A 22,096-nucleotide genomic window follows, 5' to 3' on the forward strand; every position below is an offset into this window, starting at 1 on the left:
ATTGGAGGTGGGGATATCCTGTGGGACTGCTGTTTTGGGGGGATGGGTGGGGGTAAAATGGGGAGAAAATTTGTAACTCAATCTGGCAGAAGCGAATGATGTAAATCAGCACTTAATAAAGCATTTAAATAAAAAAAATAATAGCACCTACCTCGTAGGGTTGTTATTAGAATATATGTAAATCATGTGGAAAAATTTCACCTATGTATGTATATGAATATATGTCTGTATATGTATAGTGTATGTAGAATATGTTAGCTATTGTTATTATAGGTATTCTTCCCTGCCCACTAACAATTTTCTTCTTGATTTCTAGGCTAGTCAAGCTAGTCCATAGTATTTCCAAGACCAAACTGACTCTAGGTCTATCCTAGGGTTCTGAGTCCATTTGCATCCAACCAGGGAGAATGCTTGAGGTCCAAAGCCCTGTGATTTCCTCTCCGAGGAGTTATTAGCTCCAAGGGCAACTCATCCTTAGTATATTCATAGGGAGCCTTTTAGATAAGAGCTGACAATCACCAGAGTGTTTCCTACAGATTGAACTGGACCTCCAAGATCTGTATCTGCATACTGACATTGTCCAGGAGCTAATCTAGCCTCCAAAGTGTCAAAAATTTTATCTGTTTCATGCTGACTAGACCATTGTACCATAAAGAAATAAAGGATCTTATCTGTGCTGTTCAGCTGGTGTCAGTTGAAAGGGTGGGCTATGAAATCTTCAGGGGCAGATAGATGGCTCAGTAGATAGAACACTGGTCTAAGAGTCAGAGAGATCTGGTTTCAAATTCAACCTCAGACACTCATTAGCTGTGTGACCCTGGGCAAGTCATTTAACCACTATTTGTCTTAATCTACTGGAGAAGGAAATGGTAAACCACTCCAGTATCTTTACCAAGAAAACTCCATGAATGATATGGTCCACAGAGTAAGGAAGAGTTGGACGGACAGAAGTCACTAAGTGACAAAAAAATGAAATCTTAGAGATATAGAATAATATACAATTGGCACGGATTTTATAAGTCATGTAATTTAAGTCCTCATTTTATAAATTAGGAAAATGAGCTGAGGCCCAGGGAAATCAAGGTACTTGCTCAAAGTCACACAGCTAATTAGTGAATGAACTAGACTCCAGACCTCCTGACTCTTAGACTTTCTTTTCTTCATTGCACCATGATGCCTTTCTTATTCGGCACTTTATCTCTGTTTAAGACATTACAATCCCCCTGTCAGGCAGCCAAGCCCAACTGGAAATGTAGTGCATGTGTTTCTACTTATTGTGGTCATAGTGGGAAATTAAGCTTAGCCAAGTTCAGCAATCCATTCAATCTTTTCATTTCCAAATGGACTCAGACTTTCTGGGGTTTGGCTTTGTTTGCTATGATCTAAGTATGGCTTCCTCTTTCTAATGAAAAACAACAGGTCTTATGAAATAGGAATTTGATGTCAAATGCGGGTCATTGAAAACTCATTAGAACAGACCCTACTAATTTTATGATCCCTGATAATTCCAAGAAAGGCTGGATAGAGTTTACCTTCCTAAGTGGGGGGAGGAGGAGAAGTGGTGGTGCTGATGATGGTGGTTGTAGTGATATTGTTGGTGCTGCTGATGGTGGTGACAATGTAGAACACAAGAAAAGTGTAAACGAGATTAAAAGGAAGATGATTTTATTACCTAAAATAACTGATTTTGAGCACTTACAAAGTTCCATTTACAAAATGCTATTAATTTTATTTATATATTGTTCTCTCTTTCACAAAATTAGACTGCTACTTGTCAAAAATTTCCTTAATCTAAATCAAATTGTTTTAAATATTTAGAAGTAATATATCTGTTTTTTATGAAAAAAATTATAATTATTTAAGGCTTTGCCCTAATTCACAATGATCTTCATCCAGATTCATCTGAAATAATGAGAAATTTTACTTCGTTGGGGGCACTTAATTTTCCCCTTTCTTTTTTTTTTCAGTCAAGAGGGATTAAGTTCTGAACAAGAAGGCTAAAACATCAACAACAAATAGTTAACAGGGAATTGAAACCAGATATAATTGAGGAGATAGGAAGAGTACCTGGATGATCTCATCAAGGTTAAGTCCTGAGGCCCAGATCAAAAGAATTTGTGTGTACTGTAATTCTGAGTCACTGTCTACGGTGTCTTAAAAAATGTCATGGACACTAGACCAGTTCTTATAGGACTGAAGGAAGACAAATGTTCTAATATTCAGAAAGGAAATGAAGGTGAATACTTCAAATTGTTAGGTCAAAGAGCATGATTTTTATTTTTAGCAAAACTCTGGGAATATATTATTAAATAGAGTTTTCTCTTGACAAAGAAAGTACTGATTGTTATGAGTTAGTCATGAGAGGTTAAGATTGTTAAACTAAACTGGTTTCACTTTCTTGGGAGGGTATACTTATTAGATGGTAGATGAGGGGATTTGGTAAGAGTAAAGTAAATAGAAGCTTCTTTATATCAGGGAGTATTTTTAATTCTGTTTTTATGTCCTCAGTAACTACCACAGTGGCTTGCATACAATCAGTGCTTAATAAATGCTTGGGGGGGGACCTTGATTGATTGGCCTGGATTTCAGCAAAGGCTTCTCATGATACCTTTGTGAACAAGATGGAATGATGTGGACTGAACATTCAAATAGATTAGGAACTGGTTAAATTATTGAGCTACAAAAGGTCGGACTGAATGACTTAAGGTTAACCTGAAGTGATGCTACCAATCGTATTCTTCCACCATATAATTTTAATTGTTTTTATTTATGACTTGGATGAAGACAGATGACAAGTTCATCATATTACAGGTGGGAGGTAATATGTTACATTACATAACTGGTATTACAAAACAATCCTTGACAGTTTAGGGTGATGGGGATGCTGTAATATAATAAATATGAAGTCCTACATTTGGATTTTTAAAAATCAGCTGAGGAGATGGGGGGAGAGAATTCATGAAGGCAACAAAGTAAAGACACCTTTCCTAGAAAAAAATAGCAAACAATAGAAATTGCAGGGGAGGGATTTGGAACTAACTGCTTGACTGAGAGGGGGAGAAGAAGGGAGAAGGAGGGTGAGAACTAGATAATTAAATACAAGAAAGAAAGAAAAAGATCAATAAGTTAAGTGGAACTCCAAAATGAAGGAAAGAGTTGACAAACAGGACAAACAAGAGGGGCTGAAGTGGGAGAAGAGTCTAATGGAAGAGGGTTGTATAAAAATAGATTAACCAAAACTAATCAAAGGGGCAAAGGACTGACTTAAAAAAGATGGATAACATTAAAGAATCTTCAAAAATGTGGTATCAAAAACTGATCATCATAGTTCTCATTTAGTCTGATCAGGACAGAGTATATGAAAGCTATGGCCTTCCTCATATGGACGTTAACTTTCTGAGAAAATTGATTTTGATAAAATAATTTTTTTGACTCCCTTATGACACTGTTGGCTGCTACTTTTACTTCATAATAGTAACTGACACATAAGGAACACATTACATAGAATATCTCATTATAGCCTTACAACACCTGGATGAGATTGGTACTGCAGATATTGCTATTATTGTTCAGTAGTTTTAATCATATCTGACTCTTTGTGACCCCATTTGGAGTTTTCTTGGCAAAGATACTGGATCAGTTTGCCTTTTCCTTCTTCAGTTCATTTTACAGGTGGCAAAACCAACAGAAACAGGTGTAAGTGATTGCCCAGGGTTACTCAGCTAGAATCTGAGGCTGGATTTGAACTCAGGTCTTCCTGAATCCAAGCCCAACATTCTGTCCACATAGCTACCCTAATAGAGATATTCCTATTCCAATTTTGTGATGAGGAAACAGGCTTAAAGATTTGTCCCCCGTTCCATATCTAGCAAGTGTCAGAGGTAGAATATAAATTCAAGCCTCTCCTGTCCCTCTTTCCCTTCTGGTTTAGTCATCCAATGCATTAGTCCTCCCTTACAGCTTTACTTCATCCACAAATTTGTTGTGTATGCTCTCTGTTTAAGGAAATAATTGATAAGCATGTTGAATAAAACAGGATGAAGAACATCTGAGCCTCCTTTGAGTCCTCTCTTGAACAATCAAAGTCACTCTTTGTATTTGGTTCTCCAACTAGTTCTAAAGCCTGTACAATCTTTTAGTCCATAATGCTACAAAATCTCTACATTGATTTGAGACTGATTAATGCCTGACTAAAAGAAGCAACCAAAAATATTCTAGCAACTAGTATTCTTGTAAAGAAAGAGAGAAAGAAGGACAGGAAGGAAGGGAGGAAGGAAGGAAGGAAGGAAGGAAGGAAGGAAGGAAGGAAGGAAGGGAGAAAAAAAGAGAGGGAGGGGGGAGAAGGGGGAGAGGGAAGAGAGTGAGAGAGAGATACAGAGACAGAGACAGGGCAAGACAGAGACAGAGACAGAGAGAAAGTTAACCTGGCACAACTTGTTTATGCATCTATTTTGACTCATAGTAAACAACACTTTGCTTTCTAAGTGCTTACAAATCACCCTGACTCTAGAATTCTAGAATTTTGCTGGTTCAGGATCACTAGCCTAACAGTCTGGAAAATCTACCTTCCCTATTTGAAAATTGGACAGCATTTGTCTGTCTCCAGTGTTGTGACTTGTCTCTTGCTTTCATAGTTTCTTAAAGATCAGCAAGCAGTGGTTCCGCAATCAGGATGGCAAGTTTCTTTGGTATCTAAGTATATGGCTCATCTGAGTCTTGTAACTGGACTTGTTTGAAGGCATCTAGATGCTTTCTCATCAAGACTGCACTCAGCTTGGAATTCATCCACAAGTCATCTAGCTGTGTTCTATCCTTCTTAGTGTGAAGATTACTTCCTTGGAAGAGAAAATGGAAAAGAAATGAAGTTTTCCTATCTGGATTCAAGTAAGGGAGGACAGTGGCACGGGGACAGGAAGATTCTAATATATTCACAAAACTGTCAACTTTAGACAAACTTTGGACAAAGTAGCTTTTCCACTCAACCTTCTCAAGTGGCACCAAAGATTTTCAGGCCAATTGAGATAAACTTCATGCTTGTCAGGGGAAATGGAAGAAATGCATAGGGAAGTGATCCTTATTTAATTTATTAAAATTTGTTAGCTTATTTAAGCATTCTTACTCTGTTTCACTTATGACTCTCCTAGCATCTATTCTGTGTATGCGCACGAGAATAGTAAAAATTATGGTAATAATGACCTACCATTTATTTATTTATAAAGGATGACCAAATGTCAAATTGAAAATGAGGTGGATAGGAGTTTGGAAAATACATCCCCCTCACCTCTGACCCCCTTGGTACTTGAAAGGGTGAAATCAAAGAAGGAAAGGTCCACCCTCTGTTGTACATTATAATTGAGGGAGGGAATGCTTAGTGATTTTTTTCATTCAGTATTCTCAAGGCATATCATATGGGTGTCAAAGGCACCACCATCCTTCCAGTTATACTTGATTCCTTATTCTCCCAACCCCCAAATATCTAATTAGTTGCTAAATCTCATTCTTTCTGTGTCATCTCTTGCATCTCTTCTCTTCAGTTCATTTGCATAGCTACCACCCTGGTTAAGACGTCCACCTCCTCTCTTTTGGACTTCTAATTAGTCCAATTAGCCTTCTAATTAGTTTCCCCATTTCAAATGTTTCCTCACATTAATCCATCCTCCAAACAGATACCCAGGTGGTTTTCCTCAAATACAGGTCTGACCGAGTTACCTCTCTACCCTCCCTTCACATGCTCAATGGCCATTTTCCCTAGTGTTAAATAGAAGCTCCACTAACAGGGAGGCCTTGGCTTTTGAAACCTTTCAAAATTTGGCCTTTACTGACCTTTCCAACCTCATTATCTATATTCCTCTTCTTCCTGAACTCTATGGACCATCCATACTGGCCTTCTTTTTTGTTTCTCACGCACTACTTTCCATTGCTCATCTCTATGCCTTTCTATAGACTGTTTCCTCATTCCTGGAATAGACTCTCATCTCATTTCTTCTTCTTTTAAAAAAAAATTAATGAAAACCATTTATTATGCTATGTGTGCCATCCATATCATATCTAACTTGTTTTGAATCCTTTGTTTCCTTCAAAACTCTGCTCAGGTACCACCTTCAAGATGAAGCCCTTCTTGATTTCCTTGGATGCTAATACCATCCCCCCCCCCAAATTCACCTGTATTAATTTAGATATTTTGGGGCATGCCTACTTGTGTACGTGCTATCTCCCCTGATAGAATGGAAACCTTGAGGGTAGAGGCTATTTCATTTCTGTCTTTATATCTGCAGTACCTAGCACTATTCCAGGGACAAAGGAGGCACTCAATAAATCCATGTTTCTGATTCCAGTAAGCCTCAAAGATGGCATAAGAGTGGTTTAAATCAGTGCTTCTTCAACTGTGGGTCAAGACCCTATATGGGTTCAGGAAAAATTTGGCAGCCGTAAAAGTTTTCTGCACATGCAATGACAAAAAATTAATTAGAAATCAAATGCATAATGAATCCGACGTGTTTCTGGCAGCACTTGCCCACATTGCATCAGGCAGCTTCCCTGCAGTCTTGGTTCTAAACACAAAGCACCCGCTTTTGCATTGCACATGCCTTCACACCCACGTAGCGCCAATGAACACTGCTGAAATGGGAAAAGGGATCTCGAGTGGAAAAAATTTAAGAATTCTGCTCTAAATTCATACGTTAGGAACCAATCTGTCCCAAGTGCCAGAATGTGTAGTTATTACTCTGAGAAGAATTCAGGACAAAAGAAAGGGTGGTAGAAAAATAATAGCTAATACATAGTAATTTAAGGTTTGCAAAGCATTTTACAAACATCGCATGAGATCCTCACAACTCTGGGAGGCAGGTGCTATTATCATACCCATTTTATAGATGAGGAAAGAGGTAGACATTCAGTTTTTGTTCTTTGACAAGCAAATGGAAAAACTGATTCCTGAGTAGGATCTAAATCAGCCATTCACAGGGGCGGCCAGGTGGCTCAGCGAGTAAGAGCACCGGCTCCAGTGTCGGGATGACCTGGATCAAATCCGGCCTCAGATACTCAGCACCACACCCAGAAATAACTGGCCGTGTAACCTTGAGCAAGTTACTTAACCCCGATTGCTTTTTAAAAAAAATAAATAAATAAATCAGCCATTCACTTAGGAAAGCTCCTTCCCAAGAAGCAATCCAGGTCTCCTCACTAAAGGTCTAGGCTCAGGGTGGGGAACCTGCAGCCAAGAGACCACATGTGATCTTCTAGGTCCTCAAGTATGGTCCTTTGACTGAATACAAACTTCACAGAACAAATTCCCTTAATAAATGAATTTGTTCTGTAAAACTTGGACTCAATCTAAAGGCTGCACCCAAGGACCTAGAAGGCCACAGATTCTCCTCCCCTGGACTAGGGGAAACTCAGATCAGTAAAAGCATTCTAGTCATAGTAACTAAGTTGATATGGTGAGATCATGGGACCAAAATTCTGCTTTCCTAAAGATACAGACAAAGCCTCAGAAGAGATGAAAACGGTTCTGATCTGCTCCTGAGTTGCTATCCCATCTCACCCTGAAGGGTAAAAACACCAGAGGATAGTAACTTTCCATAGCATTTCTTGGTTTAAAAGATAGAAAAGTCCATGAAAACATCTCAGCCAGCACTTCCAGTACCCGGAAAGCCTGGCTCTAGCAAAACCAAGCCGTGATCAGCTCACTTCTGAGTGGAGTGGTATGGGGTCCCACCCTGGAAAGGTTCATCAAAGTAGAACTGCCCTATCTCTGGAGTCTTACATATTTCCCCTCCCCCTCTGAGCCATCATCTCTCTCTTCTCACTGTTATCTTTATAAATCTTATCTCCCCAGTCCTGTTGTAAGCTACAGCATGGTGGGGCTCACAAATTATATTCTCCAGCTCTTCCTTGGGCACGGTGAGTGGCCAATAAATATTTGCTGGATAGACGCCCAGTTGGCTGAATTAATGTCTTACAGTACAGAGGAGTAGTGGACAAGGGGCAGCCATGCTTTGGTAGGCAGAATCTAAGCTTTAGTGCTTTTCTCTGTCCTGAGTAGATTTAGGCTTCGGCCAAACAAGGACAATTAGACAATCCATCAAATCCATGAATTCTATAAGGTTTTGAGGCCTCAGTGGAAGGTATATAGCCTTAGACAGCAGTTATATGACTAAATTATAAATATGGCATGATAATGTGAATTATCATAAAGTCAGAATGACGAAAGGGACAATTGATTCTGCCTAAGAACAGAGACCCTGTTATCTGCAGGAAGCTTTGTTCCTTAGAGGGCAGAGAAATGTTAAGAATACAGAAGAAAAGGTCCTAGAACCTGATTGAAGTTTCTTTCAATTCCTAACCAATCTATTTCTAGTCTCTTAATACATAGCATTTTCTATATCTCTGATGAGAACCACCAGCTGTCAATGCTCAAATCATTTGGGATAGATTTTCACCTTCTATCCCAGGTATTTAGAAATTGGGCTTGTGGATTCCACAGTTCAATTTAGGACCCTCTCTTAAGCACTTATACATCAAGTACTATGCTTAGAGATCAACGGAATATGAAGACACAAACAAAAACAAAATTACTCCTGTCTTCAGGGAGCCTGTATTATATTGGAATGCCCCAATGGGTACTAGGAATGGAATGTATAGAATGGGAAAATGAAATGTCAGATGGTGTGAATCCTAACATTGTGCTATAATTTCTAACTCATAGAGTGTATTGGGAAGAGCACTTGGCTTGCAGTCAGAAGATCTGAGTTCAAGTTCTTCCTTTGAAACTCTTAGACTATAGGCAAGTCCCTTAACCTCTGTATGCTCAATCTACTTATCTGTAAAAAGGGGACAATGACAATTAACAGGGTTTTTGTGAGGAAAGTGTTGAAAGCACTATGTAAAATGAGTTATTCAAGTATTTCTATCACTTCATGGAATCATCAATTTAGGGCCAGAAGGGGCCTTAGAAGCTATCTGGTTTCTTCCTTCATTTTGTAGATTGGGAGCCTCAGAGAAGTCAAATGGACTTTTCAAGGTCACACAGGTAGTGACAGAAGAAGTATTTGAACCCAGGTTCTGTGACCCCAGAGCCAGTAGTCTTTACATTGTACTGGGTGTTATAGTGTATAGAGTGCTGGTCTTAACATCGGGATGATCTGTATTTGAATCTTGGCATAGTCACTCACTAGCTGTATGACCCTGGGTAAATCACTTAACCTCTTTTCCAGTCTCATTATTATCATTAAATCATTCTCCATTGCAATCTGAAATTTTTGGGAAAATGAATTAACCAGGGTGGCCTCTTAATAATACATTCTGATATGTTTGAGTTAGGATACAATGGTCTGTAAGTATTCAGAGAATAGCAAAATTCCCACTAATCAGAGCAAAAAAGTCAATCTGAATTATGGAGCATAAGAAAGAGTCATTATTCTGATGCTTCTCAGTTTACACATTTGCTTAGTGTCTCTGTCCGAACTTCATCCCTGGTGGCACCATCAATAATCATCATTCATTGAGTTTCTCAGACACCAGAAATTCCAGCTCCAAAGCTATGATTATGGGTCACACAGCTAACAAGTGTCTAAGGCAGGATTTGAAGTCAAGACTTCCTGACTCCATGTTTCACACTCTTTCAACTGTGCCACCTTCCTAGAGGACTTTTCTTGGAAGTAAATGCATTTGGAAAATGTGAGGTTGCCTTGAATGTTGAAATTGGTGACTTGCTTAGGGAAGGTAATGGGCGCTCACTTCCAAGCCTCCAGCCTTTTGGATCCATAGCCAGTCATTACCTGGACAGCATCATTGTCATGATAGAAAACAGTAATGTGGTATGCAAGCATCATAGATGTTTGAAGAATAGGAAATGATCTTCTACAATCTGTAGTCTTGTGGTTATGTTAGAGATACTATCGTGGATTACTAAGCATCGTGCTGAGAAGTCTAAGTCTTTTGCTTGGTATGTGTTTGTCCACATATATGTGATTATACAGACTTGTGAATATATGTATACAACATATACATATATACATGCATACATGTAAAGAGAGGGAGCATTAATTGCATAGTGGAGTGAACCAACCTGCCTTCAAGTCTTTCCTCTGACACATACTTGTGTGACCCTGGGCAGGTCAGCCTCAATTCCCCAGTCAACTCTCTGCAACTAATACTTAAAGAGCTGCTGGCAAACTGTGTAATTGGTAGAAGGAGTTTTCTCTTCTGGAATTCTCTATATCACTGAAATCCCAGTTCCAGTTCAAATAGAGCTAGAGACATCTATGAATATTTATCTCAATAACTATATATCTATATCTATATATCTGTATCTATATTTATATATATCTAAATATATAGATATAGATATAATTCACCTTCATGGATAAAAACACACACACAGACCTGGAGTCAGGAAGATTCACCTTCCTGAGTTCAAATATGGCCTCACATACTTATTAGCAGAGTGACCTTGAACAAGTCACTCAACCTTGTTTGCTTCTGTTTCCTCATCTGTAAAATGAGCTGGAGTAGGAAATGGCAAATCATCTAGTATCTTTGCCAAGAAAATCCCAAATGGCATCACAAAGTGTCAGACACACTGAGATATGACTGAACAAAACACACACATACATGCTACCACACTGATTATATCTCTCTATAGACAGATATCATTTCTCTCTAGGCTGTGCTCCTGACTCTCCTCCCAGATTTTCTCTACAATGTTCAGCAACCTCTTCTACTTGGAAGGTCACTTGAGCCCTGAATTTTACACATTGGAAGTTCCCTCATCCCCTCCAGTTTCTATGTACTGGCTTTGGAATAAAAGGAATTGGGACCTTGGATAAACTATTCATTTCTATCTGGACCTCTGAACCTCCATTCATTTCTTTTAGGCTTTGACCAAACAATGACAATTACACAATCCATCAAATCCATGAATTCTCTGAGTTTTTAAAAGGTTGTGTGTGTGTGTGTGTGTGTGTGTGCACGCATGCGTGTGCTCTTATTTACCTTTCAGGAAGAGCAAAATGAAATATTTGTGTCTTCTGTTCATTAATATGTACCTATGGACCTTTTGTACCTTAAGCGATTTCTTTGGTAGAGAAAATAAACAGCAGTCTTATACTTAATGCCCATAGTATATATTGAGTACCTTTTCTAGAGGGGGCTCTGTTGACTTGAGATAACTTCATATGAGCCATACAAAAGCTTTGTTTTAGAAAGTTTGTTAAAGTTACTTTGGAGTGGGAGCCAAGTTGAAGAGAGAAAATCTATCCTTGGAGAGGTCAGGCACCCCATAATGGACCCTGGCTCTTCCAAGCCTAGAGTTCCTTATTGGAAGTTCCCTGGATTATAAGATATATCTTGAGCCCAGATTTACTTCATTTGTAAATCCTGGTGTGGAAACTCCCTTTATCATGCATATTAGTAACATGCCTTCAATGTATAATCTTACAGAGTCACTTAGGGACTTGCCCACTAAGGTACAGTTAATAATGTCAGAAGCAGGAGTCGATTCCAAGTCTTCCTGACCCTTGTTCTGTTTGGCCCAAGGGGAGAAATGAGAGCAGGTCAAAAGGCAGACTCAGGATCAATATAAGGAACAACTCTACAATCATAGTTGTCTCAAAATAAAATGGGGGGGGGAGTATTGACTTTCCTTTCTTGAGATGGAAAGAAGGTTGGGCAAATATTTCTTAGGGATGTAAGAGAGGAGATTCCTGGACTAGAAGATTCTTTCTACTTATAGATTCTGTGGTTCTTTGATCTGAAACCTTATCAGCTAATCTTCCTTCCCCCAATTCCTCTATGGAAGAAATGTCTACTTCTCATCCTGTAGATTCCTATTTTGATTACTGTTTTAACTACAAGCATTCACTCATTCATTCAAACTAGCATTTATTACATACCTGGTATGCTAGTCATTGGGAACAAAAAAGAAAATAGTTGCTGCCTTTAAGGAACTTATATTTTCTTTGAGAAAATAATCAATCTATCAATTAATGCAGGGTTTATTAGGCTTAAAGCAGAGTCTCTGCTAAAATAATTTTTCATGCCTCCTCATAAAGTGGAGATGATTCTGAGGTCTTGAAAACTATGACAGGGCACTGTGTGCACAGGCTGAACCTATCAATCTGGAAAGGTATCTTAGCTAAGATTGTAAAGGCTTATCACCAAAAGTTGGCCTCCAGATGGTGAAATTTATAAGCCCAGGGATAAGGGCTATCTAGCTGGTGAAGGGGGTGTATGACCCATGTCAGTTAGGGTCCTCATCCTGATGTGATCACCAATCTCTTAAAGTATTAGAAAGAGAGGCTGTTGAATTTTATTTTTTTTAGAGGGGGAAAAGTAGAGCAATTGAGGTTAAGTGACTTGCCCAAGGTCCCATGGCTAGTTTTGTGTTGAGTGTCTGAGGTCAGATTTGAACTCAGGTCCTCCTGACTCCAGGACCGGTGCTCTATTTACTGTGCCACCTAGCCACCCCAGCTGTTGAATTTTAGATGAACATGCAGTCAGATCAAGAACTTCTCCCCTTGTCCTGGACCTTAACTCTCTTTTTTCTTCTTCACTTTCTCTTCTCTCTTCCCTCCTCTCTCCTATTCCCCTTTTTCTTTGCCTCTCTTTCCCAGTACATGGGTAAATGAATTAGCTTTCCCATCTTGAACATTGTAAAGAACGTTTACTGTGCCATCTCACACATCTCACATCTCATGGATGCAGCCAGTCCACATTCTTCTTTAACAAAATAAGCAAGGAGGTTTTGCTCTGGACTTACTGCTTTGCAAATGGCAGCATTTGAGAATACAAGATCTCAAGGCAATTGTTTCTTTTCAGTCTCTTGTTCTCCAGGGCAGCCTCCTGGGTTGTGGTTGTCTTTCAGGAGCCCAGGTTGTTGTTGTGCTTGCCCTTTTTTGAAGAGGACCATGGCATCAGGGAAATGATGACATGACTTGCAGTTAACTTGGATTTGAGTAGGGGAGGGCTGTGCAAGGTCACCAGAATCATTTTCTCCTCTAAAGACATCTGGGTCCAATGACCAGACATTCATCAGGATGACTGGAGATGGCCCAGGATGCAATGGGACACCCTAGCCCTTTTAGACTAAGGCCTGTTCACATACTCTAGTGAGGTAATGCCCAGGGAGAGGAATAACTAGGGAGAAGGAGAGGGAGAGAGAGAGAGAGAAACTGTCAAAACCAAATCTTGACAAACTTCCTTGAAATCTCTGATCTTTGCCACACATCATGTCCAGAGTGGATGTAGCCGCAGGAGGCTTACTCTATCAATCTAGATGCTGGACAGAGACAGTATTTTGTACCTTGTGCCCCCACTTATTGCTTATGATATTACCCCTAGGTCAGATGGACAGCCCCTCAGTGTTGCTCCCTTCTAGAGCTCATACATGGAGTTAGGTCAATGTGGTAGATGTGAATAAGAGGATTGGTCTCTCTGAACATAGTCACATTTCATTAGGAAATTGATTTATTTTGTTGTCCAGAGTTGAAAAGCATCCCTGTTAGTTTTCATCTGTACTGAAGATGTACTCATTTTATTTTTAATTTTTGTCTCACAAATGAGCCCAGGTAGGGGATAAGCAGGACAATGGACTAGACTGAAAAGAGTAGGGGAAGATGGGGGGAGAAAAAATTGTAACTCAAAATCTTGTGGAAAACTAAAAACAAATAAATTTTTAAAAAAGAAAAAAAAAGAAAATAGGTAAAGGAGAAGAGTGGGGAAAACACAATGGTTCAGAAAGATATAATGAGTTAATTTGGAAGCCAACTGTTTCATTGTGGACTTCACTCAGAGTGTAGGTTCTATTTTTTATTGGCAGGGGTAAAAGGAAGAAAGTTATGTCAATTATACATCTTATGACATACAAATGTATGTCATCTGCATTTCTTTTTTTTTGTTAAAGCAATTGGGGTTAAGTAACTTGCTCAAGGTTACACGGCCAGTTATTTTCTGGGTGTGGTGCTGAGTATCGGAGCCCAGATTTGATTCCCCAGGTCATCCCAACACTGGAGCCAGTGCTCTTACTCGCTGTGCTACCTGGTCACCCCCATCTGCATTTCTTTATCAGATGTCATAAGTCTATTGACACTTCTGCATCTACCTAGGGGTGAAAGACTCTCCTGTATGCGATATGCATTTATTACCTTGAGTGCTTGTTCGGGGTCTATTGTCATTCAATTTGTGGAAGCCTAGACATGAGCTATTCTAAGGCTGTATTGGGGGTTTTTCCAGAATAAATTCTGGATTTGGAAATGATAAGCCAAAAAAGTTACCTTCCAAGGAAACTCCATTGATTGAACCCAGTCCATGTGAATTTGGGGCTGAAAGAGAGGATGGTTGAAGGGCCACAGGCTACATTTATTTTGTTTATATTTTGTATCAACTTATATTGTGTGGGCATTGTTTCCCTGCAGCTAGCTCCTTGAGGTAGCTCTCTGTCTTTTATCCCCCATGTTTATTTAAGACAATGCCTTTCACATAGTAGGCACTTAAAAATAATTGAAGTGAAAAGATAATCAGATAAAAGTTACTTAAGGACTGATTATACAAAGGTCCTCATCCTCCCAATACAGAAAACTGGAACAAACACTAAAGGAAATGAAATATTTAAGAGGAAAAGAATAGAGCTGTAAGAAGGGCAGAGTTCATCATGACTCATGAGGGAGATATTAGGTCCTTGGGATATGAACTGCTGCTGATGTCCTTGTTCCAGAAAGAAAATGTTCCTGGATAAGAGGATGGCTGCCATAGCGATTGCCCTTCGCAAAAGACAACAAAAAGAAGCAGATGAGCTATCTTGTATTAGTTGGGACGCACTGGCACGGGGGTAGTTAGCATCTCAATAACCTTTCTTTCCATGGCAACATTGTGAAGAACCAGAGAGATGTATGCTGCAAGCAGGTGGTTTAGTCAAATGAACGCTAAAATTCCTTTCAATCCTACCCTTTTTCAAATTTCCCATCCTATCACCAGGGCTAGAATTTTGAGTGGAATCTTTAAATTACTTGATTCAAAATGTGTCTTATCCCTTTTCCATTGTAAATAACATGAGGACACTTTGCTAAACTTTCCCTACCCTTCCTGGGCCAGCATCAGTGTCCTTCAAAGGAGTGGGTCAAGCAGTAAGTTTATCTCCCTACATCATTCTTTTGAGACCTTTTCTGGCATAAGATCAAAGTATGTTACTCATTTAATAATGATAGTAGGTAACATTTATAGTGCCTACTATGTGCCAGGTATTTTGCTAAGACTTTACATATTTCATCTGATCCTCACAATAATCCCGGGAAGCAGATACCATTATTATCTCTATTTTACAGATGAGGAAACCAAGGCAAATAGATATTGAGTGACTTTCCTAGGGTCATACATCTAGTATATGTCTGAGGCCAGATTTGAATTCAGATCTTCTTGACTACACACCTGGTGTTCTACCTGTTTGTACCTCCTAATTTCCTAGTAATTAGTAATGAGTATTAAAGAGTTCAGTGATGCCATCATTTACCATGGGGGAGGGGGGAGGAGTGCAACCACACTGGCATACCCAGGATAGCTGCTAGCACAAGTTCTTAGATCTGTTTTACTAGGAAAGATAGCTATTTAAGTGGTCAACAATCTTTTTATTTTTAATTTTTTTAATTTTTGCTTTTTGGAGGGGGGAGGGCAGGGCAATTTGGGGTTGACTTGCCCAAGGTCACACGGCTAGTAAGTGTTAAGTGTCTGAGGCCGAATTGGAACTCAGGTCCTCCTGACTCCAGGGCTGGTGCTCTATTCACTGGGCCACCTAACAATCTTTTTTAATTACATTCAATAGTTCAGGGGAAAAGTCAGCACCCTGAACTTCAGAGAAAATACAAGCAGAGAAATAAAGACCAACAGGCAGATCTCTGCCTGAATCAAAGCAATGTTGCTATACACTTAATATACATCCCTGGATGGAGAGAACCTTTACATCTGAGCAGTCTGGGAGCTCTGAACATAGGGCCACTCAGAATCTCAACCAGGGAATCACAAGATCCTTCTCATAAGTGAGCCCCCAAAGAAAAATGCCAACTCAGAGTTTATATACACTTCTCAGAGCCAGAAGGCATGACAACCCTTGAGACTCAGTACCTAATTAGAAATTAGCAAAAGATGTGAAAGCCTTCCTAAAAGCAAGCCTCCACCTAAGCAAGCTTCTCCTTAGGCAAGTCCCTCCCCCAATGGGCTCCATGTGAGGCCTATTAATGTTCGGGGAAGATCTTATTATCCCATTAACATTATAGGTGGAGACTTCCTACCAAAACTCAAGTGAAGAAGGTATGGATTTATTTGTTTTATGGGTATCTAGGTGCTTGCCTCATTGACCAGTTTCTCTTAGAAAGGAAGAATTACAAACATTTGGGAAGAAATTAACTTCTGATGAATATTTGTGAATATGTCACTGCTAAAAGATCTCTCAGGGTCAGGGGAAAGGAATTGTATGTATAATGTCACAATAAGGACTACACCTATGATTTCATTGTTATGGGGAACTCCAGGGTGAAGGAGGAAATTCCCTCAACCAATAGAGGTGGGCACCTTCATTACAACCTGTAGTCTTGGAGAATTGCCAAGAGCAAGGAAAGACTGTGGTTTGCTCCAGCTCATATGGCCAGTAAATGTCTGAGTCAGGACTTAAACCCAATCAGGTCTTCCTGACTTTAAGGTCAACACACTACTCACCATGCTACACTGGTTACACACACACATGCACACACACTGTACATGCATATGTTTACACAACACATACACATCGCATATATACATACATGTGTGTAACCACATGCATGTATATACACATTATACGCATTTATATCTTAATGGGATATTTAGAACATCCATCATTTTAATCATACCACAACACTGGCATCATATTTATATTATGAAAGATGGGCCTTTGCTTCAGGGAAAAGCTTGGGGTCATCGAAATTACTTTGCCTTTATATAACACTATTATGAAGGTCATCTAAACACCTATTGAGGGCATCTTTGATGAGGGTATTAAAGGCTTTCTGAACTGATATTCTATAGTAAACCTTCATACAATTGAATGAAAGTTATAGAAAATACAAGCTCATGCTGAAGTTACTGCTTAATAACTATAAAAAGTCTGATTTATTAAATCTTCAAAACCCTAACAAAGTCCCTTGTGCATATGTTAAAACTATATGATAATAACTCATATTTATGTAGCCCTTTAAGGTCTGCAAGAGCATGCCATTATCCTATTTGACCCTTACTATGATCCCATGAAGTAGGAGCTATTATTTTCCCCATTTTACAACTGGGAAATCTGAGACTAAGAGAGCTCAAGTGACTTGTCCCAGGTCAAACAGCTAGTAAGTGTCTGAGATGGAATTGGAACCCAGATCTTCCTTATTCCAAGACTGACTCCTCAACTACTATATTGTGCTGCTAAGACCAGAACAAAGTGATAAAGATGTTTTCCAACTAGGACATAATGAATGGTGCTGTTGTTTTCTTTACTTGGGAGCCTATATCTCTCTTACTGTAGGCTGGAACCTCATTCAGTTATAGTATATGCTGAGAGAGCATTTAAGGTTTCCCTCTCTGTAGCTCTCTGGGCACTGAAGAGGTTAACATCAAGGGTAGACATTCTGTCTTGAAAATAGCAGGGGCTTGGGATAATAGAAACTCTCAGCCCCTCTAATAGCCCTGGCAGTCTCTGAGAGGGTGATCTTAGCAGACTCACCAACACGAGTACGGGCACCTCTTGCTGTAGCGGCAACAGTAAAACTGCCATTCTCGGTCTAGGACTGATTCAAAGTAGCGGCTCTGGAACCCAGCCACGAGGCCGTTGCTGGAACATGTCTGATACCTGAGAGAAGAAAACACACAATCCAAAGAAATTATTAGTTTGGGTTCACAGTTAGCACTCTCAGTGATTGGTTCACACCTGGTCTTTACCTGGACATTGTTTTTTTTCCTCCCCGATTTGAAAAAAAATATTCTTATTTAAAATTTTGAGTATCAAATTCTCTCCTTCACTCCTCTCTCCATTCCCTGAGAGGATAAGCAATCAGGCATAGGTTATATGTGTGCAATTATGCAAAACATTTACCTAGACATTGAGATCCGGTATGTTCTATATATCACATAATGCACTGCAGATATTGGCCAAGTAAATCACCCACAGAAACATTCCATCCCATGGAAGGGGTCAGGTTGGAGAAGAAGGGAAATGACTTAATAAAGGGAAAAGACTCATATTTACCACATAGGGCCATCGGATTCTAGATCTGGAGGTGAAAAGGACCTTAGAACCCACCTAGTCCAGGTCCCTTGTTGATCAGTTGAGGAAAGTAAAGTGTAAAAAGGGTAAGTGAATGAATGACTGAATGATCTAACTATAAAACCTCCTTCACTGATATAAAGACAGGCCTAAATAGTTGAAGAAATAAGTACTCATGGGAAGTTAGAGCAACTGTAATAAAAAAATGGCAATAGTACATAAATTAATCTACTCATCCAGGTCTATACCAATAAAATTCCCCCCAAATATTCTGCATACAGACCTAGAAAAAAATTTATATGAAGAAACAGAAGGTCAAAAATCTCAAGGATAATGATGAAGAAAAGTAAGGAGGAAAGGGATCTATTAGACTCACATCTTGAACTGTACTATACAGGAATAATCATTAAAGATAAGTTCCAAATGGATATGTCACTTAAATGTAAAAGGTCATATATACTAAATAGAAAAAATCATATTTGTCATCAACAAATAAAATTAGCAAGGAAGAGATTGCTTTTTAGATCTATAGAAAGGGGAAAAGTTCATGACTCGATAAATGGTAGAGAGGATCACATAAGATAAAGTTTAAGTTTTTGCACAAACAAATCAAATATATTTTAAAAAACGATTAGGAGAGAAACAGGTAACTGGAGAAAAATCTTTACAAGTTTCTCTATTTAAGGTCTCATATCCAAGCTATTTAAGGAACTGACTCAAATTTATAAGACTAGGAACTCTTCCTCAATCAACAAATGGTTAAAGAATATCAATGAGCAGTTTTGAAAGGGGAAAATAAAGCTGTATTATCAGCAGTTATAAAAAAGTTTTATATCATTGATAATCAGAAAAAATAAAATTAAGGCAACTTTAAGGTTTATCTCCCTTCTGTCAGATTGTCAAAGATGACAAAAGGGGGAAATGAAGAATATTGGAGAGGCTATGGAAAAACAGATACATCAGAGCATTATTGGGAGAGCTACGAACTGGTCCAGTCATTCTGGAAAGCAATTTGGAACTATGCCTAGAAAGTCACCAATCTAGGCATACCCTTTGACCTGGCTATATCATTACTAGGTAGGTATATACACACACACATATATGTACATATGTATATATGTGTGTATGTATATGTGTATATATACACATGCATACATGTATATAATATATATGCCCTGAAGAAATCAAAGAGAAAAAAGATTTATGTGTACAAAAATATTTGTAGCAGTTCTTTTCATGATGGCCCAAACCAAAATTGCAAACTAAGAGGGTATCCTCTTGAGAAATGACTAAACAAAGTATAGTACATGAATGCAATAGAATACTATTATACTATGATAACTGGTGAAATGTACAGTTTCAGAGGAGTCTCAGAGGATCATTATGAACTGATAAAGAAGGAAGTGAATGGAACCAGGAAAACAATTTGTACAATGATAACAAAGAAAAAAACTTTGAATGACTTTAGCACTCTGATCAATTCAATATTAAAACATAAGCCCCCCAAAATGAAAAGAAACATCATGTTTGCCTTCTGAGAGTTGATGAACTTAAAGTATAGAAAGAGATATACATTTTTAGATATAGTTAATTGAGAATTTATTTTTATAGATCATGTAACTGTGTTGAGGACTTTTATTTGCTGAATGAGACAATTGGAGTAGAAGATCAATTTAAAAATATTTGTCAATTAAAACAAAGTAAACAAAAATATTAATGAATGAGTATGAAGGTATTTATCAAGATTGTAAAGAGACCTTTGGATCTGACAACTTAAAAGTGCATTGTTCTTGCTGTTTGTCCTTCACTCTCAAAGAGAACAGGACATTAGGGAGGTGAATCCATGACAACTAAGTGAATTGGATTTAAGTGAGGGAGGGCTGTGCCAAGTCAGCAGCCTCACTTTTTCCTCCAGAGCCATCTGGGTCCAGTGGCAAGATATTGATGAGGATGACTGGAGAGATCATTAGTGACTTACCTAGGATCACAGTCTTGAACTCTGGTCTCCTACGGTTCAATGCCAGCTCTACCCGTTATCCCACAAACCTCACTATAATGCCTCTCAGAAATTATGTACAAGATATATAGAAAGTAGATACTAGTTGACATGTTAGATTGAATTAGGATTCCAAGGAATTTCCTACTCTCTGTCATTCATTCCACACAAATGAAATATGGGAGGCTGGCAGCTGGTGAAGCGTGTGTGACAATACACATGGGAAATAGTACACAAATATTCTAGGAAGTGGTGGCAATATTTTAGGAAGTGCCTAGTATTCAAAAGATCTTTCTCAGCTTGTAGTTAGGCATGGCCACACACACACACTCACACACACACGTTCATGCACATGTATAATACATATAAAATTAAATTAAAATCTTATAATAATTTAATTATATATTATATATAGCCACATAATTATATATTATTATATAGTCACATACATAATATATGTGATTATACATAATGGATACATGTGCATAAATATATAAACATATATTATCATATATAAATATATAGATTATATAATCACGTGATATTACATATGATCATATTTGTTATGTAAAATTATATCTGTATATATCCACATATGTATTATGTATATCTGTGTGTTTGTGTATGTATGTGTGTAGACATACATATGTGTCTATTCCTTTACATTTTATAAAAGATATTAGCACATCAGAGTCAGAATGACCTCCTGGAAAAACATTCTAGGTTCCTCATGATTCCACATGAGTCGAAGTCTCAGCTCTGGCTGCCTACTGCCTCTGACCTTCCCTCTTTCTGGGAAAGTTTCTTCATCAGTAAAATGAGGACCTCCAAATTCCCTTCCAATACTAATTCTGAGATCCCATGATCCTTGTCACATTTGAATGCATTAAGGTATGGTGGTTTGATGTACTCACTCAACCTATATTCAGGTTCCAAATCCCACCCTAGATACTATTTCTGGGCAAGACACTCATACTTTCTCAGCCTAAGTTTCCTCCTCTATAAAATGGGGACAATGACACGTGTTATAAACAGGCTATGTGGCGTAGTGGATAGAGAGTTGCTTGTAGTCAGGAAAATTTGGATTTAAGTCACACGCCTGGAATATCCTGGCTCTGTGACTGTAGAGAAGTAATGAAACCCCTCTGTGCCTTGTGGAGCTCTGTAACACAATTAGGGAAGGTCCGCCTTGGCAGAAGGAGCTCCCTTCACCAGTGAAATCATAAGTCTAATCTTGAAAGAAAAACACTCGTTAGGAACTACGTCACAGGGCTGGTGTGAGATCCAGATGAAGCAATTTGTTTTGCAAACTCTCAAGGACTTTATCATTTGAACAATTAGTAAGTATTGACTGAGCATTTATTAGGGCTGGGCACTAGGCTAAGTGTTTGGGAATACATAGAAAAGGTAAAGACACAGAAACACAATCCTTGTCTTCAAAGAGCCTAGCTTCTAATAGAGGAGGCAACAAGGCAATAAATAGATGCTTACAAGACACACAGAGAGATCACAGAAGGTAACCTTAGAAGTTCATGTGACTGAGAAGGGATACAGGGCACTCAGAGAGGGGCATTTGAGCTTGGTCTGAAAAGAGGCCAGGGATGTGAAAAGGTGGAGGTGAGAAAGGAAGTTCAGCCAGTGCATGGACTGGAGCTGGGAGATGGAGTTTTGGGTGTGAGTAATGGCAAAGAGGCCAGAGCTGCTAGACCACGGGGCCTGTAGAGGGGATTAAAGTGTGAGAAGATAGAAAGGTAGGAAGGGGAGAGGTTGGGAAGAATCAATCATATCACCTGATGCTTGATCCTGGAGGTCATGGAGAACCAGCA

At 38.8% G+C, this 22,096-nt stretch overlaps 1 protein-coding gene across 1 annotated transcript in view; it reads right to left on the reverse strand.

The window, feature by feature from the left end:
- DPT (dermatopontin) overlaps positions 1 to 22,096 on the reverse strand; it is a 39,333-nt gene that overhangs the window by 6,227 nt on the left and 11,010 nt on the right. Inside the window, exon 2 of the mRNA XM_069094728.1 lies at positions 17,735 to 17,860. Within this exon, the coding sequence (XP_068950829.1) occupies positions 17,735 to 17,860 (126 nt within the window). The remainder of the gene's footprint in view (positions 1 to 17,734; positions 17,861 to 22,096) is intronic.

Source organism: Petaurus breviceps, unplaced genomic scaffold, assembly GCF_028583685.1.
Source record: "Petaurus breviceps papuanus isolate PSGF00001 unplaced genomic scaffold, PetGlider_PUasm1.0 220, whole genome shotgun sequence".
Lineage (NCBI taxonomy): Eukaryota > Metazoa > Chordata > Mammalia > Diprotodontia > Petauridae > Petaurus > Petaurus breviceps.